General features: G+C 36.5%; 1 protein-coding gene across 2 annotated transcripts in view; it reads right to left on the bottom strand.

The window, feature by feature from the left end:
* ECPAS (Ecm29 proteasome adaptor and scaffold) overlaps positions 1-19,179 on the bottom strand; it is a 131,803-nt gene that overhangs the window by 56,679 nt on the left and 55,945 nt on the right. For both annotated transcript variants that reach the window (XM_025359243.1, XM_025359242.1), the window contains exons 10-22: positions 16,934-17,019; positions 16,598-16,676; positions 14,413-14,462; positions 13,339-13,405; positions 13,126-13,248; positions 11,207-11,310; positions 9,098-9,221; positions 7,515-7,595; positions 5,680-5,905; positions 5,131-5,222; positions 3,253-3,387; positions 2,215-2,377; positions 1,290-1,462 (exon numbers count right to left, since the gene is read on the bottom strand). In XM_025359243.1, coding sequence (XP_025215028.1) covers positions 1,290-1,462; positions 2,215-2,377; positions 3,253-3,387; positions 5,131-5,222; positions 5,680-5,905; positions 7,515-7,595; positions 9,098-9,221; positions 11,207-11,310; positions 13,126-13,248; positions 13,339-13,405; positions 14,413-14,462; positions 16,598-16,676; positions 16,934-17,019 — 1,503 coding nt within the window. The remainder of the gene's footprint in view (positions 1-1,289; positions 1,463-2,214; positions 2,378-3,252; positions 3,388-5,130; positions 5,223-5,679; positions 5,906-7,514; positions 7,596-9,097; positions 9,222-11,206; positions 11,311-13,125; positions 13,249-13,338; positions 13,406-14,412; positions 14,463-16,597; positions 16,677-16,933; positions 17,020-19,179) is intronic.

Here is a 19,179-nt window from a genome sequence, read left to right as displayed (position 1 = left end):
ATGAGATGATAGGGAAGGGCAGTCTATCTAACACCTCAATGCGTAAGTTTTTACAAAAGCATCAAATTTTACAGTCGTATGTCTGTAAGTCACTGAAGGTAGAAACACACAAATTTGAGTCCACTAAGGATCCACAGCTGCAAAAGAAGAAAGAAGAAAGCCTTTAGGCTTATTACCTTTCAAACTATAATGATTTAAAATGTGGGTTCTGGGCCCAGTGGACCTAGGACCAAATCACATCTCAACCATTTCAGCCTATACTGGTGTGTGACCTTAAGCAAGTTACCTCCCCTCTCTGTGACGCTGTTTCCTCATGTTAGCTCATATAGAGATGACAACTGTGCCTATTTCACTAGACCTTTTAGAAAATTCAATTAATGCATGCAAAGCACTTAACATACTCTCTGGCACATTAGAAGTGCTTAACAATATTTGGCAATGATTAGTTAATAGCTAATAAAAACTATACTGTGTATCTTCTCAGAAAGTTTTAAACAGTAGCTAGACCAAGATTAAGATTATATCAATTAGGCCAGGCTTGGTGGCTCAAGCCTGTAATCCCAGCACTTTGGGAGGCTGAGGCAGGTGGGAGTGCCTGAGGTCAGGAGTTTGAGACCAGCCTGGCCAACATGGTGAAACCCCATCTCTACTAGAAATACAAAAATTAGCTGGACATGGTGGCATGCGCCTATAATCTCAGCTACTCAGGAGGCTGAGGCAGGAGAATCACCCGCCTGAACCTGGGAGACAGAGGTTGCAGTGAGCCACAATCGCACCACTGCACTTCAGCTTGAGCGACAAGAGCAAAACTCCATCTCAAAAAAAAAGATTGTATCAATTAAACTTGTAGTAGTAAACTGGTATTTCCGCTCATTAAATCATCTTATACCTCAAAATTGAGGTGTTCTGATCACAAAACTGGCTTTAGGCGGTCAGGATTTATATTTGGCGTAAAATTTTTAAAAAATCATAAAACTACTTAACATTTTATTGTATACCTTTTGCATGACAAAAGATATTTCCTGATGAATTTAATACTTCACTCAAATCTTAACAGTTATAAAGATCTAAATTGGAATGACTGGGTCAAAAGATGGACACACTAAGATTGTACACAGATCACCTCTAGTTCAAAAGTAAACACTTAGATTTGCTTCTTTATCACCCATTTTTACATTAAATCCTTCCTCCAGCTGTAATGCCATCTATTCTCATTATAATTTGTTTTTGCTCATTTATTCACAGAAAGACAGAATTCCAGAAAGGGAAGAAATAAGAAAAAGACTTACCTTATTTGTTTCTTTACTGGAAGGTATTCTACTTAGTAAGCTTTCTACAAGATGCAATTTGGTAAAGCCAGATCCCTCACTGGGGATTGGAAGTGGACCATTTCTGCCTATTTCACCCAGGGCTGTGCAGGCAGCAATTGCCAGAAGGGGTGATGTACTGTCCAAAAATGAGCCTGTAAGCACATTTAGCCAAAAAGAGAATTATATACCATTATTCTTACGACCCAAAGCAACCAGTGATGTACTCGAGATTTTTTTAAGATGGCAAAATAAAATCAAAGTGTACAATATCTTTGAGTTGACAATTTGTTAACATTTATTCAGTGGAAAGACAACATGGCAACAGGGGATAGAGTAGTATTTTTTTTAATGTATACATTTTTTTTACCATAATAGGATCATCCCTGTTTATAAAAACATGTAGAAAAAAAAACGTAGAGAAAAGAAAAAATGGAGTGCTTTCATTGCTTTGTTTTTTGTTTTGTTTTGTTTTTTTGAGACAAGGTCTAGCTCTGTCACCCAGGCGGGAGTGCAGTGGCATGATCACGGCTCACTGCAGCCTCAACCTCCCAGGCTCCAGTGATTCTCCCACCTTAGCCTCCTCAGAAGTTGAGGCTACAGGTACACGCCACTATACCAAGCTAAGTTTGTTTATTTTTATAGAGGCCAGGTCTCACTATGCTGACTAGACTGGTCTCAAACTCCTGGACTCAAGTGATCCTCCCAAAGTACTGAGATGATAGGCATGAGTTACCACACCCAGCCTTTGTTGTTATTAAAAATACAGAATTTATCAAGTAAGTTTTTTGTGAAAAAACTTGTGTCTTTAAAGTACAATGCCATAAAAAGAAACTGAAACTCCGTATTAAAATTTAACATAATTCAAAAGCTGCAACACCCAAGTCGGCATAAAGACATTAATTACCTATTGTTTCTGTAGCACTCTGAATGAGTTCCTCTTGATCAGGGAGGGTGTCAGCATTTCTCTCCAGGTCTTGTTGCTCTGCCATTCTCATTTTCTTTTTAGCCAAATACCTTCCCACCGTGAATCCCAGTGCAAGCAAGGATCCATGCTGTATCTCCGGGCTCTGAATTTAGCAAAACAATAGCATATCTCTGGCTCTCTCTCATGTATGCAAAACTACATGGCAGTAACTGTGTGTCTATTAGGATCATCTCTCCAACAAAACATAAGGCTAAAGAATAAAGTAAACACTTGAGGTTTCACTGGATGCTAATGCATTGAGCTTAGGGAATAAGAGAAACCTTGAGTTTCTAATGGAATTTTGAGAAGCTGAATCTTGATTCACTTTAAGATTTACATTCTCTAATTCCATGCCCACTCCAATTCCAGGTGAGATGACTTTCCTACATGCTCCTACATGCTCCCACGCCACTTTCTAGCTTACAGCACTTACATAACTAGAGTATCATAACTTTCACACATAATGTCTTTCTATTGCCAACAAAAGACAATGAACAGATCCTATTTCTAATTGCCAAAACCTCCAAACACAAGGTAACCAACAGACTATTTGAAGTAAAACTTGTTTTTTCACTGGCAGCAGTAGATGAGGAAGAAAAATGGAGCTAACATTTCTCGCTCTCAGTACTAATCAGGCCGGACCCTGCTTAGTTTTAGTTTCCAAGATCAGATGAGATTAGGTGTGCTCACGGTGGTATCGCTGCAGGCTCTGGGCATCCTGTTGTACCAGGGATTCTCATGTATTTATGAATCACTGTACTCCTGGCACCTAAAATAGTGCTTATCAGACACAGCACCATACTTGTTAAGTGAGCTGACTGAACCAATGTATTACCTATCTCATTTACTCTTTACAGTAATAAAAGCAAGGAATTTATAAGTTCATTTTACAAATGAGAAGACAAAAACCAAAAATAAATTAGATCCTTTTATGAAACCCTATCTCCCACAAAAAGGAATGAAAACAAAATAACATACGTGATTGTCTTTTGTAGTCTTTATAAGCTGTTCTATCATTGATTTCAACTCATTCCCCGACACTGTTGATACCACCACAGAATAAAACAATGCTGCCAGTTCGCGCATTTCTTCTTTACTGCTATTCATCAGACTCTGAGTAGTATAAAAAAAAATACATACATGACACAGAACCACGAGCCTGATGACAACGTCTTTTAAAATTAAAAGAATGTTCAATCCATCTGTTGATGGATATTGAGGAAATAAAGCTATTATTTGAAAACAAAATGAAAGCTGAATGAATTATATAACAAAATCTTAGGTCCATTTTTATCAAAGATACACAAGCACAAAACAGGTGAAATTTATTCACAGATGATCTAAAACAAGGGTCAGCAAACTTCTGTAAAAAAACTGAAAGGCTTTATGGGCCATTTGGTCTCTGCTGCAACTACTCCATTCTGCCACTGCAGTACAAAAGCAGCAACAGACAATACGCAACGAATGAGCGTGGCTAGGTTCCAGTAAAACGTGGACACGACAAGGTTTGTGTCATGAAACTTATTCGTTTGATTTTTTTCCCACATTTAAAAATGTAAAAACCATTCTTAGCTTGCAAACCATACAAAAACAGGAGGCAGGCCCTATTTGGACTTTTGACTACAGTATGACAACCTCTCATCTAAAACATCAAAGCTCAAAAACTCTAAAATAATTTTAAAATCAGTAAATATTCATAAGAAATAAAAAAAAACTTTTTAAAATAGAAGCAATTTCATAAGACCAGATTATCCAGAAATGTGCAAAACTCACACCTCTTGGTAAATTTCTTTCATGTTTTCACCCTTAAAGATGTAATTTGTACATTTTTATCATCATTCAAGCTGTATTTTCCAAAAAAAGAACCACAATATGTAGCACATGGAGATACAGAAAACTGTATGGGCCAATACTTAACACTAAAAAAAAAATTATTCATTATTTATTTGAAATTCAAATTTAACTGAGTATCATGTATTTTTACTTGCTAAACCTGGCATCCCTTTTGGTGTGGCCATGGGACAGGAACACCCTCATACATGACTGGCAGAAGTGTACACTGGTACCACACACATGGAGGGTGTGGCATTATCTATGAAAATTACAAAAGTACATGTCCTCTGATCCAGCTATTGCACTTCTGGGGAATCCATCTAAAACATATACTTCCTCAATATGCAAGATGATAGATTACTCATTGTAGCAGAATGGAAGTACTCTACATGACCATCTATAAAGATCTAGAATACATGATAGTACACTCATACAATAAAAACTGAGGCTGTTAAAGAAGATGCTCTCTCCATAGTTGTAGTGCAATATGTCTCTACTATTAAGTGAAAGAATGTATAAAACAGTATGAATAGTATGCTGCTTTTTATAAAAAGATGGGACAAAAATTTTAAATGCATGTTTTTATGTGTATGTACATAAGTAAACTCTAGAAAACATGCTATACATAAATGGTGACTTACATATGTTTGTCAGAGGGGAGAGGAAAGGGCAAAAATTAGGGTAGGTTGGAGATGGTTATGGAAAAGAGACATTTTACATAGTTTTTATTTAAACTACACAAACCCATTGCTTATTTTTTCTAAAAAAAAAAAAACTTTCGAAACAGAAAGAATTTTTCTTTATACTCCTATGCTTCTCAATTCATCTCCCACTCTCCTAGAGATGTGTCAATGAGACACAGTGACCTACATGCTTCCCAGTAAGTGTCTGATGATGAGAGTTTTCAAAATGACCTTAAGGCAGAAAAGGTCATAGAGATGCTGGCAGGAAAAAGAAATTATGAGGTTAAAGTCTGAAATACAATTTTTTTAAAAAATAAAAAAAAGTACATGCAGAACATACCTTTATCCATTCTGTTTTGTCTACAAATTTGGTAGCCAGCTTTTCTGGATACACTGACACAGCTTCCAATAGACAGTACATAACCGGCAAACCTAAGTAAGAATTTAGAACCACTTTAAAATTTCAAGAAAAGTAATGAACATACAGGGATCACTAAATTCTTTTTAAGTATAAGGCCACTGCTTTAGCACACATTCTTTCAGTTCTATTAAAAAACAAAACAAAACAAAAAAAAAAAACCTACACAACCTAAATATAGTATGTGATTCACTACAGCAAATTTACAGATGAGCTATCTATAAAAAGAATATCCTGTTCTTCACATCCACTTCCGAAGTAAAAATGTATTATCTATTGTTAGTATTTCTTTCTGAAAAAAGAAGTAGTGTATCCAGAATGAATCAGATAAGTTTAAAAAAAAACAAAGGCTAACGTTCGGTTACAGAAGTGAAGAGAAAGAATAATTTTGCTATAATTTGTTAGCTAAGTTTAAAATTAGATTTTTGTTTAAGTGCTTCAACATCTTCCCTTCGCGTCGCAAATTCTTACCTCCAACACCTGCTAACAGTTGCTGAAGCAGGCCAATGTAGATCTGGACAGGGTTAGTTTCCCCACTCTTGTTAGAAGATGATGAGGGTGCCGTCTGCCCGCCTGACATTAAAGTCCGTATGTAGCGTCCAATGGCTGGAGCATGATCCTGCATATCAGCCAAACTCTGAGAGGTGGGCACCACCCCCGCACTGTGCGCGAGGCACATGCGCAAGTACAGAACGATCTACAAACAGAACGGAGAGGAAGACTGTATAAGCTTCTCGAAAAGTCAATGTGGGAAGGTACTCTTCAAAGTAACAATTTCTAGTTTTGATTCACCTACCCTTCTTTATAAAGCTATTCCAATCCTCATGGAAGGCAGAAAATATGCCATAATGGAGCAAAATTTGTATAACAAGGTTTGCAAATCCAAAGAATTTTTTAAGATTGTTAAAATACAAACTGAACTTTTGTCAGAAATTGGAGCTGGAGGCTGTTATCCTTAGCAAACTAAGCAGGAACAGAAAATCAAATACCACATGTTCTCACTTGTAAGTGGCAGTCAGATGATAAGAACTTCTGAATGCAAAGAAGCAAACAACAGACACTGGGGTCTACTTGAAGAGAGAGGGTGGGAGGAGGGAGAGGAGCAGAAAAGATAACTATGGAGTATTGGGCTTAATATCTGGGTAATGAAATAGTATATATAACAAACCCCCATGACACATATTTACCTACATATCAAACCTTTACATGTAACCTCAAACCTAAAATAAAAGTTAAAAATTGTAATAAAAATCATTATTTTTTAAAAGCCGTATATGTGTGTGTGTGTGTGTGTGTGTGAGAGAGAGAGACAGAGAGAGAGAGAGAGAGAGAGGACAGACATCTGAAGCAAATGGCCTATTATTCCTGCAGAATTCCAGTTGTATTTACTCCACTGACACAAGAATTTGAGAAAATGGGTTCAATTCATCTACAGAAAAATAGATATACCACCATAAAAACCTCTAATATAGACCAGACACTGGCTCACGCCTGTAATCCCAACACTTTGGGAGGCTGAGGCAGGAGGACTGCTTTAGCCCAGGAGTTCAAGACCAGCCTGGGAAACATGGTGAAACCTATCTCTACCAAAAAGATAACAAAATTAGCCAGGAGTGGTGGTGCACGCCTGTAGTCTCGGCTACTCAGGAGACTGAGTCAGGACGTTCACTTGAGCACAGGAGGCGAGGGTGCAATGAGCCGAGATCACGCCATTCACTGCACTCCAGCCTGGGCAACAGAGTGAGACTCCTTCTCAAAAATAAACAAACAAACAAAAACAACCCTTATATAAACAGGCTACCAAGGAGTCCATCCTCTGGAAGCTTTTTCACTGATCGTTAGGATAGGCAGTAAATTCACTGTGAATATTCTTACTCTGAACAAGATTACTTCTTATAATTTACCTAGTGCAAGTCAATGATCTAAAAAACAGAATTTCCCTTAATAAGTATGATCAATTAATCCTCTCCAACCTTCAAAACTAAATAACCCTAACAACCTCAACAACATGTTGGCTTTAAAACCCAAATCTAACTTGCTGCAAAATCACAACAGTAATCACTACAGAACATCCAGTTTTTTCACAAAAAGAATCTCACTGAGATAAATATATTTACGTACTTCACTATGAATTAAAATAATACCAATTTCCCAATACTGTTTTTTTAAATAAACAACCAGATGAAGAACAATGACACAATATGGGTTTACCTAAAACACAACAAGATGACAGATACCTCTTTGGGTGTGGTGTGATCTTTTTAGAACACTTACAAAAAGTAAATAGAAATATATGAAAATTCTACCTCTCCAAAGGCTGCTGGGTTAAATGGAAGGACAGTGGTCCCGGTCATGTACTTGACTGGAGTTTTCATTCGATGAGAAGCCTAAGTTTAAAAAGTCCAAAACAGACACAATTACTGAAAAATGGAGCATACCTGCCCTTCCTCAACTCAAAAACAACTGTATTTCTAGCTACATGTCCAAAGTTTGCTTCTTTTTCTGATTAAAACATTTTCCACTTTCCTATTAACCGTGTTGATCATGCATGTCCGTCACACACTAAATGACAAGTGTGTTGCCCTTTTTCCATGTTTGTACTGGCTTGTTTAAAAATAATAAACCTATTCCAGACATCTACTAATATGGTCATCTCAGGTCACTGCATGCCAGTTATTTTCATTAATAATGAAAGTAAGAGGAAACTACAAGCACAGAGAATCCTCTGACTACAAATAGACTGTGTTGCTATATGGAAAATAGAATCATGGCTGCTGCATACTGACCTGCAACTCCCTTAAGGTGCCTACCTAGCAAAGAGTTAGGATCACCAGTGGAGGTAAAAGGTAGGAAGGTGTCCTCTGGCAAAGTGGGACAGAGTCAAGGCCTGGAAGGGGTGGATGGTCATTACTGCCAATATCCTGGATCTACCAGCAGAAAACACTTACAAAAACAGATGGGATGCTCTCCTATGAACATGGTGGGAAGAACATGAACTACTCCCTAAAACATCCTTATACTACCCTAAAGAGTGCCCTTAAAAATAAAAAGGAGAACCAGCGTGGGCAATACAGCTAAACCCTGTCTCTACAAAAAATACAAAAATTAGCCAGGCACAGTGGTGCACGCCTATAGTCCCAGCTATCAGAAGGCAGAGGAGGGTGGATGACTTGAGTCTGGGAGGTGGAGGTTTCAGTGAACTGAGACCACACCCCTGCACTCCAGCCTGGGTGACAGCAAGACCCTGTCTCAAAAAAAATTAAAAAATTAAAAAAAAAAAAAAAAAGGAGATGTATTTTTAAGCATGTCATATTAAGAGAAAAAGTATTTAACACAGCCTAAATGTTGCCAAGCATGAAAGGAATTATAAGTAATTCAAGTTTAGGCAAAACAGATCAATTACAGGTGAGAATTATAATTTTTTTTTCCCCTCACTTTGTATCTCCTTATTGTAAGTATTAATGCTAGAAACTTTATGAGTCAGCTGGGCATGGTGGCTCACGCCTGTAAACCCAGCACTTTGGGAGGCCAAGGTGGGTGGATCACCTGAGGTCAGGAGTTCAAGACCAGCCTGGCCAACATGGTGAAACACTGTCTCTACTAAAAATACAAAAAATTAACCGGGTTTGGTGGCGGGCACCTATAATCCCAGCTATTCGGGAGCTGGGGCAGGAAAATCACTTGAACCCAGGAGGTGGAGGTTGCGCAGTGAGCCGAGATCGTGCCATTGCACTCTAGCCTGGGCAACAAGAGCGAAGCTCTACCTCAAAAAAAAAAGAAATTTTATGAGTCAACATTTAGCAATTACATTTTTCACTTTAAAGATGAATGTTTTCAATTTCATCATCCATTATGATTTAGACTAATTACCTTAAGTTGCATGCCATACCTTTTCTTGGATGTAATATACCATTTCTGGGAAGGAAGGCATCTGCTCAGAAGTACTTTCTTTTCTGTTTCTACCTGGAAGACACCTTAACACGCGTTGTGCTTCTCCATGAACTTCTTCACGTCTTTCAGAAAAAGACAAATAAGAATAAAAAATAAATGTCACCAATTGGAAATGATCATTTGAAGAGTAAGAACAGCAATTTTATTTGCTAGCTAGAGTTCTCAGAAAATGTCTTAAATACATTCTTGGCTATCTAAGCAGAGTCAACACAACACATTATAAGAAATCACTTCTTTTTAGAAATTGCATGAGGTCTGGGGAGTCACACGGATTCCATCTTTCAATTTGACTTAGAAAAAAACAAGATAGGATACTGTAAGTAATTATGTAAATTTCTCTGTGTATGCTTTACCTCATAGAGTTAAATCATAAACTGTAAAATATATTTTAAAAATCAGTGACTATCCAGTGGTCTACACACTCCACCCAAACTCTTACAATTCTGTACAATTAATAACTGATAAGTGACATTAAAGTGTAAAAACATAAACCCCAACCAATTTCAGACCACCTAGAGATTGATCTCAGCAACAGTCTTATCCAGATACCATATAAAGGCCTTTTAATTCCTCAATTGCCTTTGCTCGTGTCTCATTTTCCAAACAACAGATAAAGGGTCGAAAAGAATAAATAAATAATTCCTTAAATTGTCAGAGGATTTTCAATTGACCTGAATGGTTTTAACCCAAGAAGGAAAACTGTTGAATTAGTTATGCTTTGATTCTGGTTTCTTAAATAAAAATAATTTTCAGCACTTATGGAAATAAGATACAGCAGTTAAGAGCTCTATCTGGAACTCCAACTCCCTAGACTTAAATCCTTGCTCTAACATGAACTGCCATCTTGGCTGCCAGGCCCCAGTACATCTGGCCTGTGGTTGGGAAACTAATGTAAAAAAATTAAGAAGCAACAGAGCACCAGAATCAACATTAACAATCCAAAGTCACTTTAACCAAATTGAAATGTGCTCTATGAGAAGCAGCAGCCAAGATCAGAAGTCAAAAATCAGGGCCTGGTAATAACTTGTGATATCCAATTAAAATACCAACCAAATAAATAACAGCAAAATATATACAACTTATAGGAAAGAAAACAAATGCCATGAGGGGCACACAGTTGGCCAACTAGAATACTGACACAGTTATCAAGGAATTACCCATTTTTTAAAAATGAAGCATAATAGTTTATGGGCAAGGGTGTTCATATCATCATAGAACGCGTAATTTTATTTAAACTATTCCTCAGTATAAATGAGGCTTTTCACCTCCCCAAATAAGGCTATCCCTGATAACAACAACAAAAAAACATATACAAGAATCTCACTTAAAGGATGCAAAAATTCTAAATGTTAAACGTAGTACTGGTTTAATATTATGAAATAGATTAGAGTGCTGCATGGATTTTAAGATAGCAATGACCATAAGATATGTAACAGATTTGAAAGGAATTGTTTTAATATGTGCATATATATTTCATTGTATGTACATGACTTTTAAAGGCATATCCCAATTTCAAAACCATTTAAACATTCTTTTAAAATGCATTATACACGCTAGAAGATACAGTAGTATAATTAATATAAAATGCAACTTATACCTCATTTAAAAATATAAGTATATTAGATATAAAATGATACAATATTTAATAAAATATTAATACATATGTCAAACCATCAACATCAGCCTTTTTTCTCCTTACACAGGGCTTGATTTTAGAGATATAATTATATTACACATGCAATCATATAATCTACTTTATTTACACTTGACCATTTCATAAGCATTTTCTGTATTAGCTATATATCATATATTGCACATATATATCTACATAATATATATTATATAGACAAATACATGTAATATTTATATTATTATATAAATATATAGGTATATGAGTACAGGTCTATATCACATCAAGAGCCATACCTTAATAAATAGCTTTGCTTCTAAATTTCATAGACCAACATTGTAAACAACACAACTTTTAGTAATTTTCAAATAAATTCAAAATAAACCAAAATTCAAATTAACATCTTTTGAAACTTACGGATCTCCTGCAGCCAGTAGCAGCAAATATCTGGAAGGGATATGATCTGAGGGAAACACCGTGCTGGCAAATTTCACAGCCACTTGTCGAACTTGAACCTCAGGCTATTTGATGTGTAAACATGCACAGACCACCCCAATCCAAAAAAGAAAAAGGGGAAAAAAAAAATCAATTACCAGTCATTAGTCCCAATCGAGTCTTCCTAATTGTAAACAATTCAAAATTCTAAGGTGACATTTTAATAAATGTGTATCTAAATAAATTAAATAAATCATTTGTTCAAGATCTTTAATCATGTTGTTTAAGTCTTTTGGACACTGGCATTACTTAAAGAGTACTCTTATAATTTTAGAGGATCCTCCAGGTAAAGCAGGAAGACCTCCAAAGACCATAAGTAGAGAATCTCTGCACATCCTCAGCCCAAACCTCGGGGCCAGGGTCACTGTGACAGTTTCTGGCCACCACCTCTGCCACTCCAACTCTCAAATTGTCAGTCACATGAGTGAAACTGAGGTATTTTGCAGAAATTACAAACAGAGCCTACTTGGAATCCCCACCAATTTGAAGCAAAATACTTCCAATGTTCTCAGATTAGCTCTAAAGTTAAAACTGACTCCAAAGCAGTTCAACTACAGAAATATATTCAATTAACCGAGATTAATAATCTATGACTACAAAGTTCAACCAGAAAAGTTTTAGAATCTACTGATCCTGAAGCTTTACTCTTATGTAACTTCCCCACGTCACTCCTCTAGCCACAAACATAAGTGAAATAAGACAGACATTAAAAATATATATATTGTCCCACTCATTCTGGCATTCTTGCTATTTAGCATTCCTTGAAGTACATTAAAGAGTGAAGATATTAAAGACTAGCCTAAATTACATAACTAACCTAGAGTTTGGTTGCTTTAAATGTTGTCTGTGAAAAGAAAAGAAATTAGCTTTGTCTTGGTAATAGTGTTACACGATTTGATTTGCGTGCGTAGAACCAGTATCTATAAGTGTTTATACAAGCATCACCTTTTCTTGTAAAGTTACCTGGAGCAAGTTTATTCTATTCTAATGAGCTTCCAAATACGCCTACACACCTTTGTCCATAATGTACGACCATGAACCACATGCACTGCACACTAAGAGCACTTAACAATAGGACTCCATCATAGTAAGCTTTCTGAGTGTATGTAATAGCACATTTAACCCTGCCATATTTTAATAGGAAGCAGATGCCTTTCTGAATATTTAAAATTCCCTCAAAATATCAAATCATGTCAGTCTAATTCCATTAGGACACAATTTATATTAATCTCACTGACATTTTTTAGTATCATTCTGTCTTCCAATCTCCCTTTCTACTTCCAAAAATGTGGGACAAAGAACTGACTAAAGCAAATATATAATATTTTACATATTACACATATATGTGTGTGTATATATCTATAGATATTCAAAATCCTCCTACAAATTCCCATGAAAACCAAATAAAGAGGATCAGAGGAAGAAGAGCATGTATGATAGTACTGGCTCACTTCCTAAAGACTCACTTTGACATATGGAATTTGTCTTTCATTCCTTCTGCTTTTCTCTGAAAATGTTACCTATCGAACTCTACCCCAGCGGACAGTAGTGCTCAGCTACCAGTTACAAAGACAAAACAATTCTAACTCGGAGGGCATGGCATTAAGAAGAGTTTTCCCACATGGAAAGCTCTAAACATAAGCATCGCTATGAATACTACCACTCCTTCTCCCCTAAAGTCAAATTTTCATCATGAAGAATTAAAAATAGATCCTAAATCACAGCCCAAGTGAAAGCAAATATTCCTCTTAATTACCAAAACAGTTAAGTAGCAATTCAAATTTTGTTCTTAAAAATGTAAACCATATACTACCCAGGCTTTGTAGTTCACACGGACCTACCTTTATTAAGTACGAAGCCACAAGTGCCTCCATGAGAGTTCGCTGTGCCCCTTCCAAAGTACTGTATGCTCCAACCATCATAGATAAAGCTTCTTGAATAGCAAGTCGAGTCTCAGGCTCTTCCTATAAAGATAATAAAAATGTTTCCCTCCCTGTTGGGTTCCCAGGGGAACATCCAAACAGAAAGCATAAACTTAGCAGCTGTTTCCCTACCTTACATAGGGCTTCAAAAAGCTGCTGCACAAGCGCTATATCCTTAGTGAATAAATGCGGCATTCGACTGCAAAAGAATGTAAAAATATTGTTACTATCATAAATTTCCAAGAGATGAAAAAGGGAAAAAATGAAACTAAACACAAATTTTCCTGAACTCTCTGAAGACAATGTCAGCATCATTATATTACCTCCTCCAAGAGCCGAAAATTTTTCTAAGTAATTATTTAATTCTTTAATCTAAATAACCCTTGATTAATACACACATCTTCCAAATATCCCCTCTATAATATTCCATGCATTCAGTTAACATTTCTGATTTTAACAGGAAGAAATTAGATAAGACCAAACTGTGATCTAAACTAATGACTGTCACGGAAAGGGGCTTTGTTACTTCATGCAAACAGACAAGGGACAAGGTTGGCTGACAACCCGGCACGATATCCACTGATCTGGGGTGGCTTTCTTCCAAACCCCAAAGCTCCTTTTGCTGTAGAGAAGAGCAAGACCTGGTCTACACAGGCCAACACAAAACCTGCACTGGGGGTGGAAGCAGCACATGATGCCACTGAGGATGCTTCATGTCTATCTCCCTGCTTTGAAATACAGTGAAGGAAGATGAAGCCAGGAGGAACTGGAATGAGGAAATCACATTGAGAAGAAAAAAAAATCTGTCAGGGCCACTCAGAATCATAAACACCATTCTCAGAAAAGAGAATCACTAGAAAAACCTTGATCACTGGGTTTATAAAAATTAGTGCCAAGTAGCAACAAAAACACTTAAGGTCAATCGAAAGTCTCTAGGGTACAAAAAAAGTAACCCATTATGACACCATTCAGTTCAAACTCTCATTTCAAGACCACCGTTTAATACAGTAACATACCTTCAAATGTAAATTAAAATATCTCACATCTTTTTCCTTCTACACAGAAGACATTTCTAAACAACCTATGGCCATTAAATACATTGCCTTTCAGAGTCACAACAAATTTATTCTCCACCATTATTAAATGCCACATAATTTTTCTCAGTTTACCAACACCGTATCTCTCACTAAAAAAGAGTTTACTCACCTGGAGAGTTTTCCAACAGCTGAATATGCCATTGACAGTAGTTTAGGGTCCTTGAAATTAAAAAAAGAAAAGAAAAGAAAGAACAAAAAACAGACAAAACAAAAAATACAGTAAACAGTAAAACCTTTTCGCTGCAATTACATGCATTATTTTACTCCTTATTAAACCTAGGTCTCACTCTGTCTAACTACATGGTGTTAGCACCTGAACAACAACAAAAATGTCCAAACCCAGAATCCATCACACTACTAAAAGGAAAAACAAGACAAAACCTTGCATCCCCAATCATTCCAAAAAGAAAATGAGGTGGTCATAGATATGAAAGGTTTCTCTTAGCTGGTGCTGAGTTCAAGATATTTCAACACTATGTAACCTCCAAACACCAAAGTTCATCTTCAACACACTAAAAAACATTAACTCATTAGAAAATACATCACTGGTCCAACAGACTAGGATCCTCCATCTCTCACCAAAATTGCAGTAAACTCTAGTGTGATTTTCTAAAAATCTACACTGTAATGAACAGCTTCCTATCATATTTTCTACCATAAAAAATTAAGAGGGTTATAGTCACCAGGTGAATTAGTGAGGTTCTCTCCTCAAGATACAGATAGAGTTTTACATGGTTTTTCGAAAACTAATAATCTGATTACTCAGAACACAATAAACTTCTACTAGTTTATGTGTTTATCCTAGGATTTGCCCTTCCACATCTAAATGGCTACTCTTATGGATTCATCTGTTGGGAAGACATGCAGATGTCACCTGCAGGTAAGGGGACTCACACCCTGTGGTTTGTCTGGCCTCTCTAACTTATATTTAAATACACAGTTTCTCCCCAAAAGCCCCAGCACATTTTTATTTCTACCAATGACTCTAAAGCATCTCACTGTCTATGCCATAAAATAATCTGAGAAGTCCCCTAGATCTTAACCATGCAAGCATTACTTAATAAGAGAAAGAAGCTATGAGAACCAAGCCTACTTACCCCCAAAGCACAGCTGCACAGTAAATAAAGTGCCTTTCACTAATAATACCTAGTAATAGTAACGTGCCTTGACTATGGTGAACAATTTAGGTAGATTATTTTAATCTTCACAGTAATCTAATGAAGTGGTATTATTATTTTCATTTTTCTGATAAGAACGTGCAAAGAATTTAAGTAACTCACCAAAGAACAAAACTAGGATTCAAACTCAGTTCTAATTTCAGATGGTAAGATCTTGATCTCACTATACTATTTGCAAACATGCATTCATGTTTAGCTTATACTGGGGAAAATAATACTAATGAATTCTTGAAATATTACCTTTATAAGCAAATTCCTTAACAGAAATACAGCAGGGAAAAATGGGATTCAAAAATCCACAATCGAAAGAATCCTCATCCCATTTAGCTTAAGGAATCAAAAATTTACTGAATGCATGTTTTGACAGAATTTTGAATCATCAAAATCTCAGCCCCATTATTTACCAGAGAAAAATATAAAAGAAAAAAAGTATCTTAGCCCCTGAGAATTAACAGTTTCCCAACACAAGCCAAATCCAAATAGCCCCATATGGAAATCAACATAAATTTCAATTCCTTTAATTCCATTTTTGCATAATAGCTAGAAGTAGCACAAAAGGCGCTGGCTGAAAAAATGCTATTTAAAGATACAGCAGACCGGCGCAGTGGCTCATGCCTGTAATCCCAGCACTTTGGGAGGCTGAGGCAGGTGGATCACCTGAGGTCAAGAATTCAAGACCAGCCTGGCCAACATGGTAAAACCCCATCTCTACTAAAAATACAAAAAATTAGCTGGGTGTGGTGGTGGCAGGTGCCTGTAATCCCAACTACTCAGGAGGCTGAGGCAGGAGAATCACTTGAACCAGGAGCTGGAGGTTGCAGTGAGCAAAGATCGCGCCATTGCACTCCAGCCTGGGCAACAAGAGCAAAACTCCATCTCAAAACAAACAAACAAACAAAAAGATACAGTAAGACCTCATATCAGTTTTTAATAGTTATTTTCCCCCGAAAAAGCAAAAAAGGGCAGTAATTTCTGAAATTTGTAGTACTTCAAGTAAAAATGTTAAGAAACAATGAAACTTTAACAAACTTCAACTACATTGACAGACCAGAAAGATTACAGAAAATATTTTAAGATATAAAATATTGATAAAAATTTAAAAGACAAGTCACTTACCTCTTTGTATTCATTGATTAGCTTGGTGAGGCCATTCAAAAGCATTGGACCTAATGGCTTAATCTTGATTTCTGGACAGCTTTAAATAAAACACACATACACAAAGCAAGATAAGAATCACATAACTATATCTTTACGGATGATTACATAAAATAATGAGAGACATAATCGAAATAAGTTAACCTATTAAAATACAAAAATATTTAAAGATGAGCAAACATGATTTCTTTCTAGGTAAGATGAATAAAAAGATATACTTGAAGCATACTTGAAGCACACTTGAAGCATTCAATCATTCCAGCAGCTTGAAAACTTTATAAAGTAGTTAAAACTTACGTTATACAAATATGATGCACAAATTGCAGGGATAATGTTCTTAACTTTGAATTTGTATTTGTACCAAAGAGTCCATCATACACCACCTATGTGAAAGGAAGAGTTGAGAACATCAATTAACAAAAATAAGAATTTAATATTTTTGAATAGTAATCAGAATTCAACAGCAGACCTTTCATACTACATCTCGTTCTTCAACGTTAATGCAGATAAACATTGTTAGCTGACCGACTTAGAAAGTCAATCAGAAGCTCCTATAAATAGTCTGTGGAGTAACAAACACAGCGGTTGATCTCACAAGTCTGCAAAGCTTATGGGTCTACCACGGTGAGGAAACGAAAAGTACACGCTGCAGTGGGTCACCACTCAGCTATTCCCTATGTTTCTTAATTATATGATTCAGGACAAATTCTAATAAAAGCTTCAGGGAAAACATACACATGGAAATATTCTACAAGTGTCCCATTGGGGTAAAGGTGCTTCAAGTATTAGGAAACCACATCTAGAAGGCAAAAACATCATGTAGATGAGTCCTGTGCAGCATGCAGCAAGTTCAATATTAACCATCAACATCAAAAATATCTAAATCCCTCAAGTTCCTTTTTATGACAAAGCTTACTTACACTAAAAAAAAAAAAAAAAAAAAAACCCTCTACTCTTGTTCCTAAAACTGCCAGCAGTAATCTGATCTTATTTAACAATAACATGTGAGTTACAGACTAGTATTACCTGCTTTTTAATTGCCACTGTGTTAGGTACTAAGAGATATAAAAAAGAACAAGCACTCAATCTTGTTCAAGAGTTAAGAGATACATACATTAAAATGATACAGAGCCAGGCATGGTGGCTCACACCTATAGTCCCAGCTACTAGGGAGGCTGGGACGGGCGGATCACTTGAGCCCAAGCGTTCAAGGCCAGTCTGGGCAACATAGCAAGATCCTGTCTCACTTCAAAAAAAAAAAAAAAAATCCCAGCACTTTGGGAGGCCAAGGCAGGACGATCACTTGAGCCCAGGAGTTCTAGACCAGCCTGGGCAACATAGTGAAACTCCATCTCTACAAAAAAAAATTCAAAAATTAGCCAGGTATGGTGGCACATGCCTGTAGTCCCAGCTACTTGGGAGGCCCTGAGAGGGGAGAATCACTTGAGCCTGGGAGGCAGAGGCTGCAGCAAGCCAAGATCATGCCACTGCACTCCAGTCTGGGTGGCACATGCCACTGCACTCCAGTCTGGGTGGCACAGCAAGACTCCAAAAAAACCACAAAAAGTCTCCACAGTAAGTCTCCAAGAAAAAAAGACAAAAAGATATAGGACAAAATATAATCAAGTGCTACATTATTTGAAACAGACTTTTTTTTTTTTTTAGCTACTCAGGAGGCTGAGGTGTAAGGATCACTTGAGCCTGGGAGGCAGAGGTTGAGTGAGACAAGATTGTGCCACTGCACTCCAGCCTCAGCAACACAGTGAGACCCTGTCTCAAAAAAAAAAAAAACCAAGCAAAGAAAAAGAAAACAGACTGGATGTGAGCCAAGACTAGAGGCAGGAAAATAAGTTAAAAGAATACTGCAGTAACCAAAACAGGAAGTAATAGTTTGAATTAATATCACCGTTATAGGTGTAGAGAAGTGAAGACATTAAGAAGATGAAATCAAGAGGATTTGGCCACTGCCTTCAAGTGAGCTTTCAGTTAAGGATGACTCAGCTTTTTCACTTAAGTGACTAAGTTGCTAATGATACCATTTTTGGAGAAAAGCCACACATTAAAAAAAATCTTGTTTGAAACGGATTATTACCATACATTTAAGATAAATGGAAGCCATATATAGTATAGACTAAGTGTTCCTTACTGGAAATGCTTAGGATCAGAAGTGTTTTGAGATTTCAGATTTTTTCAGATTTTGAAATATGTGTACATACATAATGAGATATCCTGGGGATGAGACCCAAATTTAAAGATGAAAGTCACTGACATTTTCTATACACCTCATGCACATAGCCTGAAGGTAATTTATATATTTTAAATAATTTTGTGCATGAAGTAAAGTTTTGACTGTTTTAATGCAATCCATCACACAAGACCAGGTATGGAATTTTGCACTCGGAGCATCACATCAGTACTCAAAAAGTTTTGGACTTTGGAGCATTTAGGATTTCAGATTTTCTAATTAGAGATGCTCAACCTATATATATTTTCTGATAATTTTTTAGAAATCATACTGCAGCAAATTTAAGATTAAAAAAAAA

This window comes from Theropithecus gelada, chromosome 15 (assembly GCF_003255815.1).
Source record: "Theropithecus gelada isolate Dixy chromosome 15, Tgel_1.0, whole genome shotgun sequence".
Classification (NCBI taxonomy): Eukaryota; Metazoa; Chordata; class Mammalia; order Primates; family Cercopithecidae; genus Theropithecus; species Theropithecus gelada.
This window is presented reverse-complemented; position numbering and strand designations above follow the sequence as displayed.